Source organism: Pteropus vampyrus, unplaced genomic scaffold (assembly GCF_000151845.1).
Source record: "Pteropus vampyrus isolate Shadow unplaced genomic scaffold, Pvam_2.0 Scaffold67, whole genome shotgun sequence".
Classification (NCBI taxonomy): domain Eukaryota; kingdom Metazoa; phylum Chordata; class Mammalia; order Chiroptera; family Pteropodidae; genus Pteropus; species Pteropus vampyrus.
The window spans coordinates 3312353-3335450 of NW_011888848.1; the positions used below are offsets into that span (position 1 = coordinate 3312353).

General features: G+C 30.0%; 1 protein-coding gene and 1 non-coding gene across 3 annotated transcripts in view; both read left to right on the forward strand.

Annotated features, from left to right (window-relative positions):
• The window catches only part of TBCK (TBC1 domain containing kinase), a 157148-nt gene that overhangs the window by 43559 nt on the left and 90491 nt on the right, over positions 1–23098 (forward strand). For both annotated transcript variants that reach the window (XM_011361472.2, XM_011361471.2), the window contains exons 7-20: positions 2414–2474; positions 3626–3687; positions 3941–4002; positions 4966–5114; positions 6063–6201; positions 7480–7579; positions 13585–13634; positions 13814–13943; positions 14970–15068; positions 17051–17113; positions 17591–17717; positions 18903–18953; positions 20284–20367; positions 22914–22999. In XM_011361472.2, coding sequence (XP_011359774.1) covers positions 2414–2474; positions 3626–3687; positions 3941–4002; positions 4966–5114; positions 6063–6201; positions 7480–7579; positions 13585–13634; positions 13814–13943; positions 14970–15068; positions 17051–17113; positions 17591–17717; positions 18903–18953; positions 20284–20367; positions 22914–22999 — 1263 coding nt within the window. The remainder of the gene's footprint in view (positions 1–2413; positions 2475–3625; positions 3688–3940; positions 4003–4965; positions 5115–6062; positions 6202–7479; positions 7580–13584; positions 13635–13813; positions 13944–14969; positions 15069–17050; positions 17114–17590; positions 17718–18902; positions 18954–20283; positions 20368–22913; positions 23000–23098) is intronic.
• On the forward strand, positions 15232–15305 carry TRNAL-UAG. The gene has a single exon. It is a non-coding gene; the product is annotated as a tRNA-Leu (tRNA).

Sequence of the window (23098 nt, forward strand, 5' to 3'; positions counted from 1 at the left end):
AAGCTTCTGTAGTCAGAGAGAATTGAGTTTGAATTCTGATGCTGCAAAGTATAGCTATGTGACTTCGGGTAGCTAACCTAACTTCTCAAGGGTTGGGTTCCACTTCTATAAATAATAATAGTGTCTATGTTATAAAGTTGTTGGAAAAATTAATAAAATAATGTATCTAAAGTACGTAGTATAGGATGTTACATAGCAAACAGTTCATAAATGTTAGCTTTCATTATTAATATTAAAATATTCAATAACTTTTGTAGTTTACATATTGGCACTGCTTTTTCTAAGGGAAAATTCCAGATTTTCTGATTCTTCCCTATCCTTTCTCTAGACCATCTTACTTTTAATTGGTATGAAATGATAGTAAATCTCATTTTTGCTTACAATCATAGCCTAAATGAAAATTGTATTGGAATATGAATGTGAAGTATACCTAAGTGTAAATGTGAAATATACAGCTTTTCCTTTTTATTACCATCACCTATATATCTAAACTCTTTACTAATAATCTGGATATCTCTTATATGAGTAATTCAATTCAACAAATGTTGATGAGTATTTACTGTATGTATAACATCATGACAAATGCAACAAGGAATAAACTGTGATTAAGACACATTGTGAAAGGGCTTATAATTTAATTCAAATCCATAAACTTTGAAGATAAACTCAAAGAGCTGTGTGAATACCAAGGGAGGGAATATTAGTTCCATCATATGGGCTTTATGACATTTTAAGTGATACTCAAAGTTTAGATAGTGTAGTTTAAGGATGACAAACTGAACATAAGCTTAAATCTTCCTTTGCCTCATCAAACCCTTAGATTTGATATAAAACATTAGGATATAAATTAATAGCATACCAACAACTAACAAAGGGAACTTTGGGTACACTAGAAATTCTAAGGAAAAAGATAAGAAGCTATACCAAGACCATTTTGCTAAGAACTCTTACCATATCACCAGAAAGTCAGTACAGCCACTCTGCCACCCAGAAGTTTCCATAGTCCAAAAAATGTATAGAATTCTGTATTTTAAAAAATGAGAATATACCTAAGAAACACTAAACATCTAAAGATGACCTCTACAATAAAAAAGGAACAGCAGAAGAATCTATATCATTGAAAAGACTTTAAAAATAAATAAATGTTCTTTAAGAGATAAAAGAAACAATACTATTCATTAAATAATTATGGAAACTATGAATCAAGAATATTTAGTCAAAAAAAAAGAACCAGCTAAGAGTTTTAAGGGGAAAAAAAAAGTGTAATTATTGAAGTAAAGAAATAGATTGATCATTGGAAACTGGCTAGACTGAAAATAGAAGATGAAATTGAGTAATTCTTCCAAAATATGACACAAAGAGATAAAAAGATCAAAAATATAAAATAAATTTTAAAAGACAGGGAAGATAGATTCAGATTTTCTAATATCCGTTTATAGTAAGGAGAATAGAAAAACAATATGAACAACAAAAAATAAACTCTTAGAAGATAACCAATAATGAAATAATAGGCAAGATTTATTCAACACTTATCAAGAGGCAGGTATTTTTCCAGTCTCTTTAACATCTATTAATTCTCACACCAGTCTTATGAGGTTTACCTCATTATTTTAGTTTTTTTTTTTTTTTTTTGCAAATTAGGAAATTGAGGTATAGAAAGATTAATCAACTTGTCCTACTTACATAATAGCAAGTATTTGAGCAGATTTGTACCCATCAATCTGCATTTAAAACTGTACTCTAATCAAAACACTAAACTGCCTTTATTAAGTCTGATGTATTCATCAGTGTAGATGAGAAAATCTTAAACCTTGCCAGAAACAAAAGACATATTGCCTACAAAGAGTAGAAATTAGATTGACACTTAAAGCAGTGTGGAAGCTAGAAAACAGTGAAACATTCAATGCCATTAAAATGCTGAGAGAAAGTAATTTTAAATTTTAAATTCTTTAACTCACAAAATTAACATTCAGGCATGAAAATGAGATATTAGATATATGGAATTTCGATAGACATGAAGAAAAAGTTACTGGTAAGGACATAACATGAGTCAGTCTATAGACCTGAAGAGGCAAAGTGTGTTCACTATATTGCAAGTATTCAAATTTAACTGCATCGAGTGTATGCTGTGTTCATCACAGGGTAAATAAATAGTAAGCAGGTAGACTGAGGTCAAACTAGAATGTAATAATCCTTAGATATATGAAATGTTAAATATGCAACAATTTAAAGAACATTATATCACCAATAATTTTTTCTTAGTGGAACTAACTTTTGAAATCTGATAAAACCTCTGGAGAGAAATAGAAGTACCTGATAAAATCATTTTCAGCTCTGAAAAAAAAAAAAAAAAGACCTCCCTAGAAAAGAAAAATGCATACATTAACTTGAATTATTTTCTCATTTTGTTTAGGGAAGAAAATTATTTCAGAGTTTGGATATTTCTGAAAGACTAAAATTTTTGCTTACATTGGGTAAGTGTCAACGATTTATCTTTCAACTATAAATCTAATCTTTAATGACTGTCAGTAATTATACGCACTGAAGATATATATTCATCTAAAATAGCGGTACACTGCAATATCCTCACTTTCTTCAATTTTCTCATGATTAGTTATAGATATTAACAAGACAGCTAAAGAAGTGCCTTCTGAAGTTATTACAGTAGAGCTTTCCTTATTCACTAAGGAATTATAATGTGGATGGATGTGAAGTATAAAATTAGCTTCATAATCTAGCCAAGTAAAATAATTTGTGAAATCAAAATTTGAGAATATGAAATTATACTTCTCTATAGCAGTTTACCTTTAGACAATTTATCGTAAATTTTGAGCTTTCTGTTCTATGATTTGTGTGACTATGTCTGAGGAAAAATGTTTATTTTCTCATATAATAAGGTTATATATTTTACACATAGATCTGAATACTTGTAGTTCAAATTTATAAGAATTTGTGTTACCTACTTCAGAGTGAAATAAATTAAGCATGTGTGGTAAAAAGGACAAAAAAAAGTGATAGAGTACTTCATGTAAGAGAATGACAGATTGGTGTACAGGTTAATAGGGTTTACAAATAAAGACATGTACAGAATGTATTAATAAATATTAAATAATGAATTATAAATAAAATTGCATAACATTTTACTCTTTGCTACATTTAATTATAAAGATTGATAATATAGTTACTAAAGAGTCTCAGACATTTCTAAATGTAGTCTACGGACTAAACTTACAGTTTAAATCCCTAGAGAAATATGTGTACATTCTCCAAATGATATATAATAAAATAAATTAGTCTTATAATCATCAAAAAATAATAAATTATTTAAATGAGTAATATGCGTATATTCATTAAAGAGTGAAAGAGCAAGCAAGCATCTTTACCTCCTTGAATCACTGCTTTATCTCACTTATATTTGAGCTACCTTTCAGTATCTGTGATTCGATTAATATTTAGTGTTGAAGTTTTTATCAAAATATGTGAGGAAAGTTTAAAAAGTCACAAGCTTTTAAATATTCAAAGTTCTAAAACTACATTACACGATTAAAAAAAAAAAATAGAGTTCAGTACCCAGTCTGATAAATTAGAAAAGCAGCATTAATTCATATAATTTTTTGTTTTATAGACTGTGTAGATGACACTCTAATAGTTCTGGCTGAAGAGCATGGTTGTTTGGACATTATAAAGGTTTGTCATTAATCTGTTATTGCAGATTTGTTTATTTTGAATGTTTGGGATCCAACAGCAAGCTATTTTAAAGCTACGTTTATGTCTGTTTAGACATTTGCTTTTTCAGAGTGACAAACTAATAATAATTTGGGTAAAGTCCAAATAAAGACTTTTTAAAAAATTGTAACATCCTAGATTAGCAAACATTTGAGTAAAATATATATTTAGAATGGATCATTTTAAGTAGTTCTCTTCTCTCTTTATTTTCCAGGAGCTTCCTGAAAATGTGATAGATCTTTTGAAGAAGTGCCTCACTTTCCACCCTTCCAAGAGGTTGGTATTATTAAGAGTCTGGGATTATACTGAGATCTTTAACATATAAGTAGCTGATTTTTTTTATTATTAGTTATAATACTAATGGATTAAATAACAATATTTGCATATATAATAATACATAATTGACATCAGTATCATAATTGATAGTTATAGCTTTAACATATGTTAATAAAAGATGAAAAAAAAAATTAAACCATGGTGAGAAAACTGGAATATACCAAAAAAAGTTACTACTTCCTTTCCTAGCCTCCAATTCAAAAATCAGCTCAACTATGGGATGTAGATATTTCCAGACTCAAACGATACAAGAGAAATGAGAACAAGTTTTGGGTAATATGTATTATAGCAAAGAACTTGGATAAATGGTGAAGTAAGCTAACAATTATTGATTATATAAAAGGATTTCTTAGAAGTTTTATTTATTTATTTTATTTGATGATGTCACTGTTAGCCATACAGTTGTCTCTAAACTCCCTTAGGTATATAATATTTCAAGATAATGTATTCTAATTTGTCTTTAGACAAACATCTTTATCAAGACATGATAGGAAGAAAGGAATGTTATTAAAAGCATAATTTTAGGTAAATATGCTACATTAAACTAAGAGAATAGGAAGAAAACCAAGAGATATCATGTTTACAATTTTATTATTTAATTTAAGATATTTAATAAAGCAGGTACATGGTAGTCAAGCTAAAAGTAAAAAATCAAGACGCTCATATGTAATACTTTTGATAGATCATAAGATGCAAAAAATACAACAAAGGTAAAAAATTCAGCATTTACTACTTACAGTTATATAAAGATATACTTCTAGACTCTGTCAAGAAGAGTTTTTTTATATTCTGTGCTAATGATGTATTTAAGACTTTTAACTCTCCCCTTGAATATGCGTTATTTTTCTAGGAAATTTTTAATGACTTTCATTCATGCTCTATATTTTAAATGTGTTTCTCAAGGCCAACCCCAGATGATTTAATGCAGGATAAAGTGTTCAGTGAAGTGTCACCTTTATACACTCCCTTTAAACAACCTACCAGTCTGTTTTCATCTTCTCTGAGATGTGCTGATTTAACTCTGCCTGAGGATATCAGTCAGCTGTGTAAAGGTAATGATAAATATGACATAGGCAATGATATAAAGCCTTGTTTTTAAAGAGAGTAATCTTATCCTAGTTTCAGTTTAGAATTTATCAACAATGTGTATAATACATTAGTGAAACTTTATGGATGCTTATCTTGGAATTAAAAGACAATTTTAGATGTTCTTAAAATATAACTTAGCTAACATTTTAATCCTTTAAATTTAAATTACTTTGGAGAAAGACCTTTAAGAGTCAAGGAGAAGAAATGGCACCACACACAAAAAAATAATTATTATGTTAAAGCAAAGTTCTATCAGCATTTCAAACCTTAATACTAAAATCAGGTCTTCTAATTCCCAATGGAATTTTCAGTACATCAATATTTTTTATTATATTCCATATAATTTATTATAAATGATCTTTAAAAATCATATTATTGATTGGAAGTACATACTATTGTATTCTGCATTTAAAGAGAATATCAACTTTTCTCCTTTTATTTCTCTGTGGAGATTATAACTCTCAAAATGTGTAGTTTAGTGGCACCAGTATGTTACGCTTATACCAAAAAGTTACCCTGAGGTAAGTTATGGCAGAAAATAGCTACTAAACACTCATTCAATCAAATATTTATTGTGTTCCTACTATGTTCTTAACACTATATCTTCAAGTAACATTCATTCCAAATGGTGAGGTGTTTCTCACAGAGCTCAGTATATCTGATATATATATAGATATCTCTGATCTGGAAGGTAAAAATTCCACTTTTGCTCAAAGAAATTGAATATACATTCAATATATATATGTCTGCATTTCATTCTCTGTGCATTTTATACTATGAATATTAGAAAGGATATCTTACTATGTTTTTCATTTTTTACTTTTTTGGAACATCAACTATAATTGTCTGTTGCCTTTTAATAAAAATAGAAAGTGAGATAGCTATGATTTTCTTTAATTTGCCATTAATAGATATAAACAGCGATTACCTGGCAGAAAGATCTATTGAAGAAGTGTATTACCTTTGGTGTTTAGCTGGAGGTGACTTGGAGAAAGAGCTTGTCAACAAGGAAATCATTCGATCCAAACCACCTATCTGTACACTTCCCAAGTAAGAAAAGAAAAATTTTGGAAATGAAAAAAATCTAAAAAAAAAAACCAAAAACCTGTTTTTAAAATTTTTTGGTAGACATTCCAACTAAATGATTATGAAAGCAATTGGAAGTCAATACTTTATTTTTATGGCTGAAGTATCTAATTGCACAGTTCCCATTAGCATTTTTATTACTTTTAATAAATATTTTTTATAATTCGCTTTATCTTTTATTTGAAGTAAAATTAGCATTATGTAATATCTTATAATAATTAATGTTTAATAAATGAAAAATATACGGGTCAGAAAGAATAGTAATATTCAAAAGAGTTAATCAACTAGTGTGCCTATTAAGAGAAACCATATTCTATTTCCAATTACATTTGTAAATGTTAATGTACATTGCTTGTCTCAGAGATTATGGAGCTTAAGAAAACTCTACAGAACTGCATAAGTTCCTGGACACCATCCCATAAGTTAGATTGGAAATTAAATAACAATACAACCCTAAGGACCAGAGTTATTTCTGTTCCATTATTTTTTTTGTTCATAAACAGGTGAACATGAATCTTGAGTTTCCGCCAATGCTTTAAAATTTTAATTTTAGATTTTCACACTAGACTTGATCATTGTAGATAACTGTAGAAATCATCTGCTGATCATTTTTTTCTTCATATGCTAAATACTTAGGTTAATTATTTTAATAGGTCGTTGATTCTCTATTTAGCTCTTAAAATAATTTTTGAATATTAACTTCAATTATAGTGCTCATATATGAAATTTAGTAGAAAATTGGGAAATAAGATGATAGAAATTCCAAGAATAAATGGTTTGAAGGATAAATAAATTCTTGAAAGTAATTTTCTGAAATTCTAAACAGATTCTATGCATTTATCATTCAATATTCTTTCTCCTGTGAAGTTACTATCATTACGATAGTTCTTTTTCCCCCTCACTTTATCATTTTTTACTGATATAAACTTCTCAGGATCACATTTACAGTGTCAGGAGAGTAATTTTAGCATTGAACCTGCCTGAATAAAGAGTATAAATTCTACTGTTGTATTTCTAAAATGCTTTATATACTATATTCTTACCAATTTACCATATATTTAAAAATGAGAATTGTTTAGAGAATTTTCAGCTAGCACTTATATATTTTTTATTAACTCATTTAATATGAAATTTCTTTCTTTAGTAAGGGATTGATGATTTAGAAAAAACATTTTCTAGAAGAAACACTATATCAGATTTTGTGTGCTTATTAAAATAATATTTTTTTAAATCTTTTTTCAGTTTTCTCTTTGAAGATGGTGAAAGCTTTGGACAAGGTCGAGATAGAAGCTCACTATTAGATGATACCACTGTGACATTGTCATTATGCCAGCTACGAAATGTAAGAATGGCATTTTGGCAAATTTGCTTCAGATTTTTTTTTTTAAGTATATATTCTCTGAGTGTTCACAAAGTGGTTTTATTGTTTTATTCTTTTTACCACTATTAGTGAAGGGTTTTCATTTTTCCACATACTTAGTAATGCATGATATCATCAAATTTTTAAAAAATTATTACTGTAAAGGGTGGGGAATGGTATTTTGCTATAATACTAATTTTTAATTCCCTGATCATAGTACAGCTATGAGTCCTTTCATGTTTTTTTGACTACTTGCTTACCTTTTTTATACATGACTAGTTCATATCTTTTGACAATTTTTCTATTGAGTGATTTCTTACTCATTTGAGGACTTTTAAAACTGTAGTCCAGATATGGAGTCTTTGTTGGCTATTTGACGTACAAATATCTTCTAATCTGTGGTTTTACTTTAACTTTTTGAGAGTCTTTTAGTGAATAGAATTCTGAATTTTTTATCAGCTTTTTTTTATAGTTAAATGTGTTTTATGTGATATATTTTGCTTATTGCAACTTATTTAAAGTTATACCAAGATTATACATATACTTTGTATAATGTTTTTCTATATTTTTTTCTGCAAGATTATACATATATTTCGTATAATGTTTTTCTATATTTTCTTCTGCAAGATTCTGGTGTTCTCATTCATATTTAGTCCATAATCCACCTGGAATTTTTTTAGTTAGAAGTGAAGTAGGTATCCAGTATCATATTTCACTCATAAGAAATAATTCCTTGTCTCAGCACTGTATACTAAATAATTTGCTCTTTACTTTTTTTGATCCATAATGTCATCTCTTTCATGTATGCATGGATATGGTTCTGGGCTTTCTATTCTGATCTTTGACCTATTTATCTAATCTTAGCCAATAATACTCTTTCCTAGTACATAGTCTTATATGAGGTCTTGGTGTTTAGTAAGGAAATATCTCTAATTTGTTCTTCTTAAAATAGACTAGGAGCTCTCTAACATCTTGCTCTATATGCTTTTTGTAATCTTATTAAGTTTCATTAAAAAATTACAGGATTTTGATTGGAAATGTGTTGAATTTATAGATTAAATGTAGAGAATTGATATCTTTAACATCTGTTTCTTGAACATGGTATATAGAAATACCACTTTATTTTATACCACAATTTCCTTTTTAATATCTATATATCAGTTATCTTATTAATTCCTAAAATATTTTATTGTTGCTCTTGTAAATAGGATGTGTATATGTGTGCACATGATGTTTCTTGCTCTCAAGTCAGTTTTGTTTGAAATTAGCATAGCTATTTCCATTCTTTTTTTTAGTATTACCATGGTTTGTCTTTCTCTGTCCCCTTGCCTTTAATCTATGTCTTTATGTTTAAAGTGCATTTGTTACAGATAATATTAAGTTGAGGCTTTTTTTTATTATTATTATTCACACTGACAATTTCTGTCTTTTTTGGTAGATTTAGACCATTCACATTTAAAATGATTATTGCTATAGTTGAATTGGTATCTGCCATATGTGTAGCTGTTCTGTATTTCTTCCCCGCCTTGTTGTCTGTCTGTCTGTCTGTCTGTGTCTCTGTCTCTGTCTCTATCTCCGTTTCTGTCTCTGTCTCTCTGTCTCTCTCTCTCCTTCTCTCCTTCTCTCTCTCTCTCTGTCTCTCTCCTTCTCTCCCCTTCTCTCTTTCCTTCTCACTTTCTCTCTTTCTTCTCCTCCCTCCCTCTCCTTCTCTCTCTCTTTCTCCATCCTCATCCTTTCTTTCTCTCTGTGTCTTTCATTTCTTTTTCTGACTTCTCTGGTTTTAATTGACCATTTTATATGATTCTATTCTCCTCTCTTACCATAGCAATTATACTTTTAAAAAATTTTTATTGGTTGCCTTAAAATTTGTAATATACGTATTACAATATACACAAGTAATATAAGTTCACTTTTAAATAACACTATACTGCTTACCAGGTAATGCAGGGCAGGTGTTTTGTAACAGTGTATTCTCTTATCCTTTTTCTCATCCCTTATTACATTGCTGTCAGTCATTTCACTTATCCATAGTCTTTTCGCCAAATACATTGATCTATTATTTTGAACAAACTTTTATTTTTTATAGCAATTAAGAATAAGAGAAATAAAAGATATATCTTTCATCTGTTCTTTCTGTAACATTCTTTATGTAGATTCGAGTTTCTGATCTACATGTTTTTCCTTTCTCTATGAAGAACTTTTAACATTTCTCGCAAGTTAGGTCTACTGGCAGCAAATTCCCTCCATTTTTGTTTGTCTAACAAATAATTTATTTTCTCACCATTGAAGGATAATTTTGCTGGATACAGAATTCTAGTTTGGTTGTTTTTTTTCCTTCAATACTTTAAACCTTTAGACTACTCTCTTCCCGCTTACATGGTTTCTGAAGAGCAGTCCAATGTAATTTGTACCCTTGTTTATCTAAGGTAAGGTCCACTCCACCACCCCGCTTTGCCAGCCCTTACTTCTTTTGAGATTTTCTCTTTGTCTTTGATTTTCTTCAGTTTAAATATGATATGCCTAGGTTTGGAGGTTTTGTTTGTTTGTTTGTTTGATTATTTATCCTGCCTGGTGTTCTCTGAGCTCCCTGGATTTTTGTCACTTGGTATGTGTTTAATTTTGAAAATTTTTGTTGTTATTACTTCAAGTATTTCTTCAAATATTTTTTCTGTTTCTTTCTCTCTTCTCCTGGTATTCCTGTTACACATAGGTTACATCTTTTTTGAGTGTTTCATCTTCTTGAATATTCTATTATGTCTTTTTCATTCCTTTTCCTCTTTGTATTTCAGTTTGGAAAGTTTCTATTGATATATCTTCAAACTCACTGACTCTTTCCTTAGTATATCTCATGTACTGATGAGTCCATCAGAGAGATTCTTCATGTTTTTTTTTTTTTTTTTTTTTTTTTTTACTTCTGGTATTTCTTTTTGATTCTTTCTTGGAATTCTCATCTCTCTCTGCTTATAATACCCATCTGTTCTTACATGTTGTCTACTTTTTCTCTTTTGCATATTAATCATACCTATTTTATGTTCCTAATCTGATAATTCTAAAATCTCTGCCTTATCTGAGTCTGGTTCTAAAGCTTGCTTCATCTCTTTAGAGCATCTTCTTTTGCATTTTAGCATGCCTTGCAATTTTTTGTTGGAAATCAGGTATGACGTTTCAGTAAAAGGGACTGATAAATAGGCTTTTAGTGCAAGATTTTTCATTTATCTAGTTGTATAGTATTTGCGTAGCTTTTTTGTCAAAGGCTAAATTTTCCTTCAGTGTCCCTGTTCTTTTCCTCCCCTGTTGTCTTTGGGTTTCCCTAGACGTCTGTAAATAGGGTCTGAAGCTTGCAGTTCTTTCAGCTATAATCCCCTGCTATTATACAGGGGCCTTGTTGATATGGAGATAATGTAGAGGAGGGAAAGTGTAACTTAATCTTTTAATTAAGTCTCAGCCTTTTAGTGAGCCTGTGTCTCTGGGCTGTGACCTTCACATGTTTTTCTCCTTTCCCTCCCTATCTCCTTCACATGTATTTCTCAGTTCCCTTCCTACCTCCTCTTCAGGAAGGCAGCTAGAGGGAGCTGAAATTAGGTATATCTCTTCTATACATCAAAGACTTATGGGGGCTAGAGATGGGTATTTCCCTTTTTCCTGGTCATTTAGACTCTGCAAAATAGTTTTTTCTTGAGAGCAGGTCTTTATTGATGAGAACAAAGTACTCTCTGGGGGCTGCTTCAGAATGGGTACTTTGCTCCTCCTTGTCAAGGACACAGAGGATTTTTCTTAGATTTTCACCCTGAGAACCTGTTGGTACTTGTAGAGAAAGTATGGGTTGCTCTATGGCTGGGCCTCCAATTTTTTTCTCCCAAGTTAGTCTTTGCTAAGTCTGCAGCAGTTATTGGCCCTTTAGTAGTTCTTACCAGGCTCCAGCAGAGGCTTCTGCTTCAGCTTAGCTGTGATTCTCTTTATTTGCCTGTTACTCTAGTTTTAAAATCAGACAGCATTTTACCCTAATTCCGATGGATGTAAAAAGTGTTGATTTTTGGTTTGTTTGTTTTTTTCTTGTTTTTAGGGCAAGAAGGATGACTTCTAAGCTGTTTCAATGTTGGACTAGAAACCAAAACTCCTAGCCTTTTTATTTTAACCATCTGTACCCAAAGCTAAAATGTCTGTCTCTAGGCTGGCAGCCTCCCCCAGCCTCTCTGCAACACACACACATTTCTTCCTTTCCTTGGATTACCATGGTCTCCTCCTGTCTGGCTACCTGTTAATCAGGTGTCCAAGACTTTTCCCATTGTACCCTAAAACCTTAGGCCACAGTTATCAGTGTACTTTAGTGCTAGTTTAACTCCTTTCTAAACGCAGCGTAGGGTCTCATATCACTGTATTTTTCTTATTTTTTAAGACTTTTCCTGTCATTTGATATTTCATGTGTTATATGATAGGATCTCTAATCTGTCATAGGAACAGAAAATTAAAATACATAATTATTACTACATAATACAATATAATCTCTATATAATCTCTTTTAAGAGAAAGAATGTGTATAGTGGACAAAATAAATAGCAATACAAGGCAACAAACAATAAACTACATCTAAAATATGTGGTTTTCATGATTTAATTTTACTCTTAAGTTTTTCTTTAACTTAAATATATTCCAAATTATATGCATACAAGTTAAATGAATAGAAGTCTTCGATTTAACTTCCTCAGTTTTCTTACATTGTCACTTTTAAAATTTAAAATATTTTTTCTATAAATATTAAGAAAAATTATTAACGTTGCTGATTTTAAAGATAATATAGAAACCAAATAATTTTTACCTAATAATTTTTTGTATAAGTATTTTTTACTTTTTTGCCACTAATATGTTAAAATTTTAATTATTAAAAACAGAAAAGTTACTTAAAATTAATATTTATGACTTTCAAGACAGTAAAACTCAAACTTAAAAAAGTGTATATATATAAATAATGCACTGAAACTTGGGGAAATCTTATTTTTCTACTTAGAATTTTAATCCAAGAAAGAACTACCTAAAAGTTTAAAGGCAAAATAGGATAAGTACATGGCATATGAAATTTTAGAGAGAAGCCAAGCATAATAAATCCAGTGTTTGCCAGATTCTCAGTGTTGGGTAAAAAATTTTTCTTTAGCTTTTAAAAATTCTGGGACTAGCTCCCATGGAGGAGTGCACAACTCTAATCAATAGAAGATCAGTGCTGGCTACAGATAGAGCTTGAACTGCTGTGTCAGTCCCCACAGGAACAGAGATACTTTGCCTTCAAGTTGGAGGTTGAACTGAAGAGCAGATCAGCAGGCAAGGTGGCATTAACTTTAATTACCATGCTTAGGATGTGTCTAAGATTTTACTTTACTACTGCCTGCCTTCTTATGTTTTTGAGGAATACCAATAATGTTTTTATTGGAGCAATATTAATATAATGACTTTGTGGAAAAAGTGATTAAGAGAATTGAACTTTTATCAATTGATTTATTAGGTATTTGAATTATACATGTTCAAAGTATGATGTGAGAAATTCTTTTGAGTCCTTTTTATTAGCACCTTACTTTTGTCTTAGTTTGTATTAATGTCAAAATAAATCTAACTTGAGCTTTAAGTTAAGCAATATGCATTTAATAACAGTTCATATAATTTAAACCTATTTTATTCATTTATTAAATTTTATACTAATTTTAGTAATTCTGAATTGTGTTTGGAAAATATTATAGTAGGTGTCTAACATCTTCAAGAGACACCTGCAGGTAAAAAAAAAATCAAAATACAAAAAACTATTCTTCACAGATAAACTTAATCACTAGAGGCATAGTATATTTGCATGTTTATGATAGGGATTAATTTTAAATTGTATTTTATACTTCTCTTGGTACTTTTATAAATTCATAATTTTTATATTCTTTTTCCTTTTAAATACAGATCAGCATGTCTGTCTCAAATCTTCATACATAAATATTTTCTTTTTAAATTGGCAGAGATTAAAAGATGTTGGTGGAGAAGCATTTTACCCACTACTTGAAGATGAGTGAGTATATATAGTCTCCATTTACACTTATTTTACTTTTCTGTTCATGTTAGATTGGTAAGAAGCTTAAATATTTTCTTTAAAAGTATTTTGTAAAAAGAACACAGAATATGGTATTTTGATTTTTTTTTAATTTTATACCTTTTGTCAATTTTACTGCCTTTGTTTCTCTTTTACAGCCAGTCTAATTTACCTCATTCAAACAGCAATAATGAGTTGTCTGCAGCTGCCACTCTCCCTTTAATCATCCGAGAGAGGGACACTGAGTACCAACTAAATAGAATCATTCTCTTTGACAGGCTGCTAAAGGTAGGGATTCTAAAATGTAAAGTGTTATAAGAGCCCATATACAATTTTTTATTTCATTGGTAATTCTTAAGGAATCTTGATACCATGAGAAGACTAATTCTTCAGACCTATCTTTTCTGATTTATATTTAATTATAAAAATGATACATATGCGTTCATACTACATAGTATATAAAATTAAAATGTAAAAGCAAGATGCAGGGATATATGCAAAATCATATTAGACAAAAGATTAATATCCTTACTATTTAAAAAACACTTAAAAATCAACAGGAAAAAGCACTAATATTGAAACAGAGAAATGGATAAAGAACATAATAGGAATACGAGCCAGTAAATCTATTCAAAATATTTATCCTCGCTGGGAGTGAAAAAAAAAAAATTAAATAGGCTTTTTTTTTTTTTCTTTTGATTACCAAATTAGTAAAGTGAGCAAAGGTGTATTAAGATTAAAACTTTCATTTCTTTGGAATAAGTAGAAATCAATTGAAACATTGTGTAAAGTAGTTTGAAAGTATATATCAAGAGCTTTAACAGTATCCATATCCTTTTTTCTAATAATTCTTTTGTAGAACTCACCTCTAAATTACAAATTTACAAAAGGACAATTTTATATGCAAGAATATAGAAGTAGCCATATAATAATAACTTATATTTATTGACTATGTTCTATATCATCAGATATTTTACAAAGGGCTGTATATACATTTATTTAACCCAGAGGAGCTGGTAATATTTTTCTCCACATGACTCATTCATAATTTTCTCAGAGCACAAAATAGAGAGGAATGATTAAAAACAGTAGAATCAGCTCCTCTCTTTGGTTCAATTATACAAAATTTACAGAATATAGGGAACAATTTCACCGCTAACTTATAAGTACTACTAACACCAAAATAATTAAAGATACTTAGAAATTTATTGAAGATCACCTTCAACTTCATCAGTGGTATTTATTCAGGATTTTCTAGGCTAAAAAGTCTACTTGATAATTTGAGACATTTTTCCAATCTTCTTTCATCTGTAGGCTTATCCATATAAAAAAAATCAAATCTGGAAAGAAGCAAGAGTTGACATTCCTCCACTTATGAGAGGTTTAACCTGGGCTGCTCTTCTGGGAGTTGAGGTAAGAAAGAAAAGAGAAGGTTAGAAGTTGGTCATAATAGTGCTAAGGAAGAAGGAAGAAGAGGAAGGTGCTTTCCAAATATATATTTTTCAAGTTAGAAAATTATGTAGTAAAATATGAGCATTAAGAATATTTGGCAATTTTTTTTGGTGGCAGGCAGGCTGGCTCCATAGTTTAGTGGTTAGCACGTCTGCTTTAGACGCAGAAGGTCCTGGGTTCACTACCCAGGTGGAGGCATGGACCAGGCCCCGGGTGCGCAAGGCCCCCCGAGTGTGCCAGGCCCCGGGTGCACACCGTGAGCGTGTGAGAGGAGACACCCCACCTTCATAGATCCAGTTCTTAAGGAAAAAATAGCAACATCCATAGGTCAGGGGTGGAAGAAAGAAGGGGTGGGGGGAGAATATTTGGCAATTTTAAATGCAAGGAATGAAGGAATAGAAAAGACTAGAACAGGAAAATATAATTGAAGGCTTGTTAGATTTATATTATTTAATATGTAATGAGCTTCATCAAAATTATCTTGATTATTTTCCAAATCAGAATATTTTAAGAACATATATATCAGTTATAAGTGTATTATCCTGCCTATAAAGTATGTTTCTTTAGAAGAAGGATTGCCTATTTATAAGTAGTTCTGTCTAAGTTTGGAGAAATCTTCCACTTCAGTTTGAACCTTGTCCAAAATCGTTAACATAATTTAGTGTCGTTTGGCACATCTATCCCACAAGAACCATGCTGCTAAGACAAATAGCTACTTTTTCTTCTACAACACCTAATCTGTGGCAATGAGGAAGGAGAAGTGTCACAAAATTACTGGGGTGACTTGCAGTACTAACAGAGAACTCCGGTGACAGCCGTCATGATATTGGGCCAAATCCTTGCGAGATTTTTTCATTTCCAGTCAATTTCTTTGTCATCTTGCCTTCGTATGGTCCCTTATCAATCTTTTATGTATATTTATCATGCATTTTTTTTCCTGAATCCCCTCAACTATTTTCAATCCTTTTCAACTCCCTGTTAAAATAATTTTCTTTATTTCTGATTCTTTCGATGAGTATCTACAAACTTCTTTGAATTTGGGTGATTGCTTTAGAAGAATGCCTGTCATACATACCATACGTATGTATGCATAGCTAGAATTGTAGAACCATATAATGCTTAAGTTCAAAAGGACTTCTGAGGTTAGGTTGTCCAAATCTGTCATTCTATAGATGTACCAGAAAAATTGATGCAGCAAGTAATGTCATAGTTTAAACCCCAAATTCCTGGCTCTTCCTATACCATTGCAGTAAACCAGAGTTATAATTGTTCCATGCTTGGCCTTATTAAATATGACTAAAATTTGAAGTGGTTTATTCAGTTATTCCTTCAGTAATGATACAACTGAAAAATGTAAATGATTTCTTTAGTCCCATAATGATTCCATAACTACATGACATTTCACTCTTTAATTTCTTTTAAACTTTTGCTTCCTGGTGCTTACCTACCACACCTTTAAATAGTCCCATATTATTTTTGCTTTCATTATCAACTTTAGCAGGAAAATTTCTTATGGGACAGCCCTCCCCCCACCCCAATTTTTAAAAATTTCTTCATAAAACTTACTGTTTGAGATAACAATAAATAGAGAGCAATATGGCTGTGTTGTGTTATGGAGGCTACGCGATTTTGCAAAGCATGCTCATTAGGTAAATGACTCAGCCAATGCATTTTTCTTTTGGTGTATATAATTCAAATGTTCCTCAACAAAATGGCAAATTATCACAGATTTTCATCACAGATTATTAAAAATGTTGAGGATTTTTTTAAGAGGTATACTTTGGATTTTAATATGCCTATCAGTAATTGGGTAGATTTTCAAAGATAGATGTTTATAATAAGTATGTTTTGAAGATAGATGTTTGTAATAAGTATGTTTTGTCTAAATTAATAATTTTTCAAGGATATAATGAATTAATAGTATCCTCTCTTATTTTTTGCAGGGGGCTATTCATGCCAAGTATGATGCAATCGATAAAGATACTCCAATTCCTACAGATAGACAAGTATGGTTTAGATTTTCTTAAACAACCTAAGATAATTTGGCTGAATTTTTTAATTTTAGAAAGGCAAGAGGAACTTTGTTTCTTTTCATTATGAGTACTCACCAACTATCATATGCATAGTTTATGTATTCATAAGCTAGTGAGTTAGTACTGTTCCTTAAAGGAGTTTAGGTCAAGTATCTTTTCTTATTAATTATACTTTTTTATCTGAGGAAATCTTCCCTTTATTTAGACTAGGTTGTAAAAGGTTTTTTTTTTGGAAACTATGATAATACATACTTTTTCAAAAGAAATGGTCTGTTCTTCTTATTCGAATATACAACCTCTCCATTGTTTGCAGAGTATTAATATAAAACACCAGAATTATGTAGTTGATCTATTCTGAAATTTATAATATAATCTCTCCATTTCCTTGCCTTGTGGTTTATTGGAGATCACTCTATTACAGTTCCACCTTATTGTTTTGCTATTTTACAGATTGAAGTGGATATTCCTCGTTGTCATCAGTATGATGAATTGTTATCATCACCAGAAGGTCATGCAAAATTTAGGCGTGTATTAAAAGCCTGGGTAGTATCTCATCCTGATCTTGTATATTGGCAAGGTAACTTTCCTTCCATATTTTTAAGATTTTTTTTGAAGTATTAGGAGCATGTTGCATGACTAAAAATTTTAAAAATTAGAACAAAATATGAAAACATCCTTGACTTTCAGAAAAGTCCATATGAAAGCTATGATCTACTTGTTATATGAGAACTTTTTTTTAACATCTTTTTTAAACAAGTAGATGTCACTTAAATGTATGATATGTAATTTGCCATCATGTTAATTAGGAAAGTAGAAAGAATATTTTGTGCAGTTGTGATCTTTGTAGGTACACTTTTTCAGTACGTATGAAAGTAATAAAATAATTTCATATATAAATAAGTTGGGGCTAGTTAGTATTCTTACTATTTAATGATTTGTGATTTATACTTAACATATTTATTAAGAATTGGGGAATAGGATAGCACCCTAAACTACTTACTTATTTATCTTTTAAAAAAATATTTTTAATGTTTCATATTCCTGATTCTTACCTTTCTCATTATTATTGTTGTGGTCATTGATAAATTCATAAATGAGAAACCCATTCCACCCAGTCCTATATTTAAATTTGTTAAAATGAACAGTATTTTTAAAAATATTTTAATTAGCTATTAATGGCCAAACTTAAAATGAAGCTGTTATTTTTCCTAGCTCTGTCCATTTTAAAGGAGTTCTATGTCTTCCTAACAATTATGGATAGATTTATGTACATTCTTTGAACATGACAACATATGGACAGCATTATTATCAATAAAAGAAATATGTCATATATTTGTATTTCACTTCACAATTTTTAAAGGATTTTTTTCATGATACCAAATAAACATGTAAGACAAATCTCCTTCTCCCAGATGAGGAAACACTCCTGGAGGTGTTAAGTGATTGACAAGAATTCACAGGGTCAGAGATGGAAATACGTCTTAAGCCTCTTATCAATTTTACATTTTCCTTGTAGTATATTTTCTCTCTTCAACTCATAATAATGTTGATAATAATAATAGCTGATTTGTTTTGGGCATGTACTTTGTGCTAGTCACTATCAGTTACTCCCCGCAATAACGCATAAGGTGATATATTTCTGGTTGAGTATATTTAATGCTTAATCTTTGTAGAGGTGGAGCAGAAAACTGGATAAAATATATATTTACAATTCTACTGAATTTTATTTATTCGAATTCTTTTCTACAATCCCTCCTATCAGGTCTTGACTCACTTTGTGCTCCATTCCTATATTTAAATTTCAATAATGAAGGTAAGCCTATTCATCATTTAAATAACCATGATGCGTATCATTCTAAAATATTTTACTTAAGCATGAAAAGCTTTTGTTTTTGTCATAAGGTTCTTGCTTTCTTTCTAGGAGATACCGTAAATTTCTGTGAAATCTGTTAGATTAATTTTAGAGGATGTGAATAATTATTTTATTATTGGAGCATTTCAGTTGTGACCAGGCAATGATTAGAGATTTAGGGAGAATATGATGGATTATTCCAATACTTTTATCTGCATTGGTGACCTATTGGTGTTCTAATATGAAACATTGGAAAAAATTTTGACTTCTTTAGAAATTAGTTTTAGTCTATGTATACTTTCTAAACAATGTGTAAAGAAATCGCTGTTGGTCTTGGATCTCCAAAGCCTGTCATTTCAACTACACCTCCTTAATGGAGACTTTTCTTATTCTCCCTCCTAAACCCACCACTTTCTATTTCAGGAGTATATTTGTATATATTTTGTATACTAGTTATTTATATACTAACATAGTAACCCTTTCTTTGGTTAGCAGCTTTTTTTAATGATTGTTTTTTGTTTGTTTTCCATTCCTCTGTTACAGTATCTTTTTTATAGATTTTTTCGTAAATATTTGTTAAACTTAACTGCCTCAAATCTCTAATGATATCACATATAGAAAGTACTATATATAGTATGAATCTCTGGAAGCCTCAGTCTCCATTTTTTCAAATTCTATCTATTTTATGTCAGATTTTGCATAGATTTATGGAAATGAGCAGAGATAACATAATCCCAGAGAACTAAAATTTCACAATTTGAATTGCTTTAAAAATGCACTGTTCTATAATATCATTGCTCTTTATCTAGACTAGAATTTGCTATGTTTAGTTAGGTATGGTCCATTATCACACATATTGATCCAAGAATAGTAAACAATCTGTGTTTGAAAGAGCAATTAAAACTAGTGTTCCTAAATTGAAGTTCTGAGTCTTTTTTTGTTTGCATCAACAAAAATCAAGGATCTGGAGGTTTCTATAGCTCATTAATAATGATCAAGTTTAAAGATAAAAAAATTGTAAAGTTCAGATAAGAAAGGTTATTATTATTGTGGGATAACGATCGCTGTAGTAGTTTAAAATTAGAAAGTTAGTAGCTGGTTATCTTGTGTTGTCCAAAATGTTTAGTTTTAAAGAGCAGAGGGGCTTTTCACCCCTAATTTGTGTTTTCAGTTATTAAAAATAATTTTGTTTAATATTAGATTCAAGAATGTATAATAAGTGACTGAATGACTACTGATAATTTTTCCCATTAACTAATTTGTTATATGTCTTTGTCTTATTCTTTCTTAGCCTTGGCTTATGCTTGTATGTCTGCTTTTATTCCCAAATACCTGTATAACTTCTTCTTGAAGGACAACTCACATGTAATACAAGGTAAGCAAATGTCTTTTCTTGTCTTTTCAAGGGAAAGTACTTATGTCAAGTAACCAATACTCAATCAAATTTATGATTTTGACTCAATATCAGGTGATCATCCTCACTAAAACCAATGAAGATATCATTAAATTTAGTCTTTCCTCCACATCCACAAAGAATTATAGTATTTTTCTAACATCTGATCTCAGTCTAGTATAAATTTAGATGTGCTAGTTTAAGAAAATGAAAGTCCTGCTATTTGTCTCTCACAATTACAGGCATGTTCATAGCTCCATGTGTCTATAGTGTAGATAGAGGAAATTTCATAAATACCTTGATTTTTTTATTGTTAAATAGCATTTAACCTTACATAGGTCACCTATCAGAAAATATTATTTGGGGGGTTATTTTATGTCTCTAGATATGTATCTTCCATATTATAGATCACAATTAGAGTGTTTTGTGAACATTTTAAAAGTCAGTATAATATTTCTGGAATCCTTTGTTTTATTCTGACTACTGGCCTTTCTTTCTTTAGCTACCCTTAAATTCTATCAAGTTGGTTTACAAATCAAGGGGCATATGCATTTCAATTTTTTTTTTAACTTACTCAAGGGACCTTTTAAATGCATTTTTGAAATGACCATGAAATATGACATAGTGTCAATTTCATTGGTTCTATCTTATCTCCCCCTTTAAAGTAAGAATTTTTTTGAATATAACAAGCCATACTATAAATTATTCTAAAGCCTGCCCAGAGCAACCAAAACTTATGCTAGTCTTATAGCTTATATTTACATATATTAAATGATATGATATATAATTACATATAATGTAAATGTTTACATATATTTATTTGTGTGTATTATTTATAACACATATTTAAGCCCAGCCATGAATGTTTGGCAGAACACGAGGAAAATGTTTTCATGACAGACTAGGATTCCTCAGTGGATCCTTAATTAGTCATGTAATCTCACATAGTAATTATCTTTTATCAGGCTTAAATAAGAATGATACTTAGTAAACTGGAGGATAGATTTGGAAAATTGCCTGAGATATGATTTTTTGTTTTAAAATCAAGCATGCGTTTAAAAAGTTAATAACTACACTCTTTCATCAAAATGCAGTTGAATTATGATTGTTGATCTTACATACCTCTGGCTCCTAGATAAATTATGACTGTAAACATATCTTTGCTAATTGGAAGGAGATAAAAAGTAGTTAAAGTTAAACCCCAAAGTTTCCTGGGACCTTGGGCTATGTCCTAGATCTTCACTTTAATCTATAACACTTGAAGCTGGTATGAATTCTACCTTTTTTTGTTTCAGAGGAAAATATGAGACAATGAATAGATAGAAAGATTTTTGTTGCATTAGAGTAAACATCACATCATGAAAAATTATTAATCAAATACCCATTCTTTATCCAGCACCCATAGGTAAAAATTCACATTAGATATGGAATTTAGCTTTATCATGGTATTGAATGCAGTACCACCTCACCTTTTTTTTTTTTTTATCTTGATGCTCCTCTTTGTAAAATATGTGACGTTGCTTATAGGTAAATAATTACAAAATACATTGTGGCCATTAGAAGCAAAGTTTTAATTGAGGAAAATAGAGGAAAGCTACTTGTACTAACAGGTTGTCAAGGATTTTGTACTATTTCTTGAAATATTAAAAAAAAAAAAAAAAAGAATTTAAAAAACTGACCAAAAAGGCAGACATATTTGGAGCTTATTTTTACCAAATAATTGGTTTGAAAAATAGATCTATAACTTTATTAAAGAAAGGAGTTGAAATTATTAAGGGAACGTTTTCATTGAGTTATTGTCATTTCAATCTCAAAAAGAAAAAGTTGAGCTTTTTGCAATATGTTTTAATTTTTGTAATATGTAATAAATGATGGTTACTTGCCTTTGAGTAGATTATTACAAGTATGTTGTTTAGTATGTGATGAGTAAATCGGCAATAATAATAAATTATTGAAAGAATGGAAAAAAATAAGAAAATATTTTTCGTAGTCCACCTGAACCCTGTAATTACTGACTGTATGCCTGTTTTCTGATTAACATGATGTTAATTCTTATTCCTAATATATCAAATGCTGAATGGTAAGAAATTAGAACTGGAACAAATGCCTACATATGTATATATAAACAAATTTGAGGCATAATTATTCTATTTGTTACTGCTAATAAAGTGTTTTTCCTTATTTATCTGTTATACTGTCTGATCATAAAATAAATGTAAGACATTTAATATCACTAGAGAAAATGTATTTATGGAACTTAATAGGAAAACATTGTTCATCGTGTGTATAATTTGTGATTTGAGAAATGAACTGATAGCTCTGAAGGTAGAAAGTAAGTTGCATCATAATTTGTTGATATATTTGATCATTAGCAGTAAGTGATTAAAGTGGTAACAAAACGAAATTATCTATTAAACTTGTTTTTTTCATGAAGTTAAATTTCATTCAAAATATTAACTTATGTGAATTTAATATTTATTTGAGGTACTCGGTAAAAATGATTGTCTTAAACTTTATTGTCTTTTCAGAGTATCTGACTGTGTTCTCTCAGATGATTGCATTCCATGATCCAGAGCTGAGCAATCATCTCAATGAGATTGGATTTATTCCAGATGTAAGTACTTGGCGTGTCAATTAATATGAGGTAAAAAATAAAGAAAAAATTGGCAGTACAAAAGAGTTCTGTTTTTAGTTTTGTTATCAGAAGTCCATA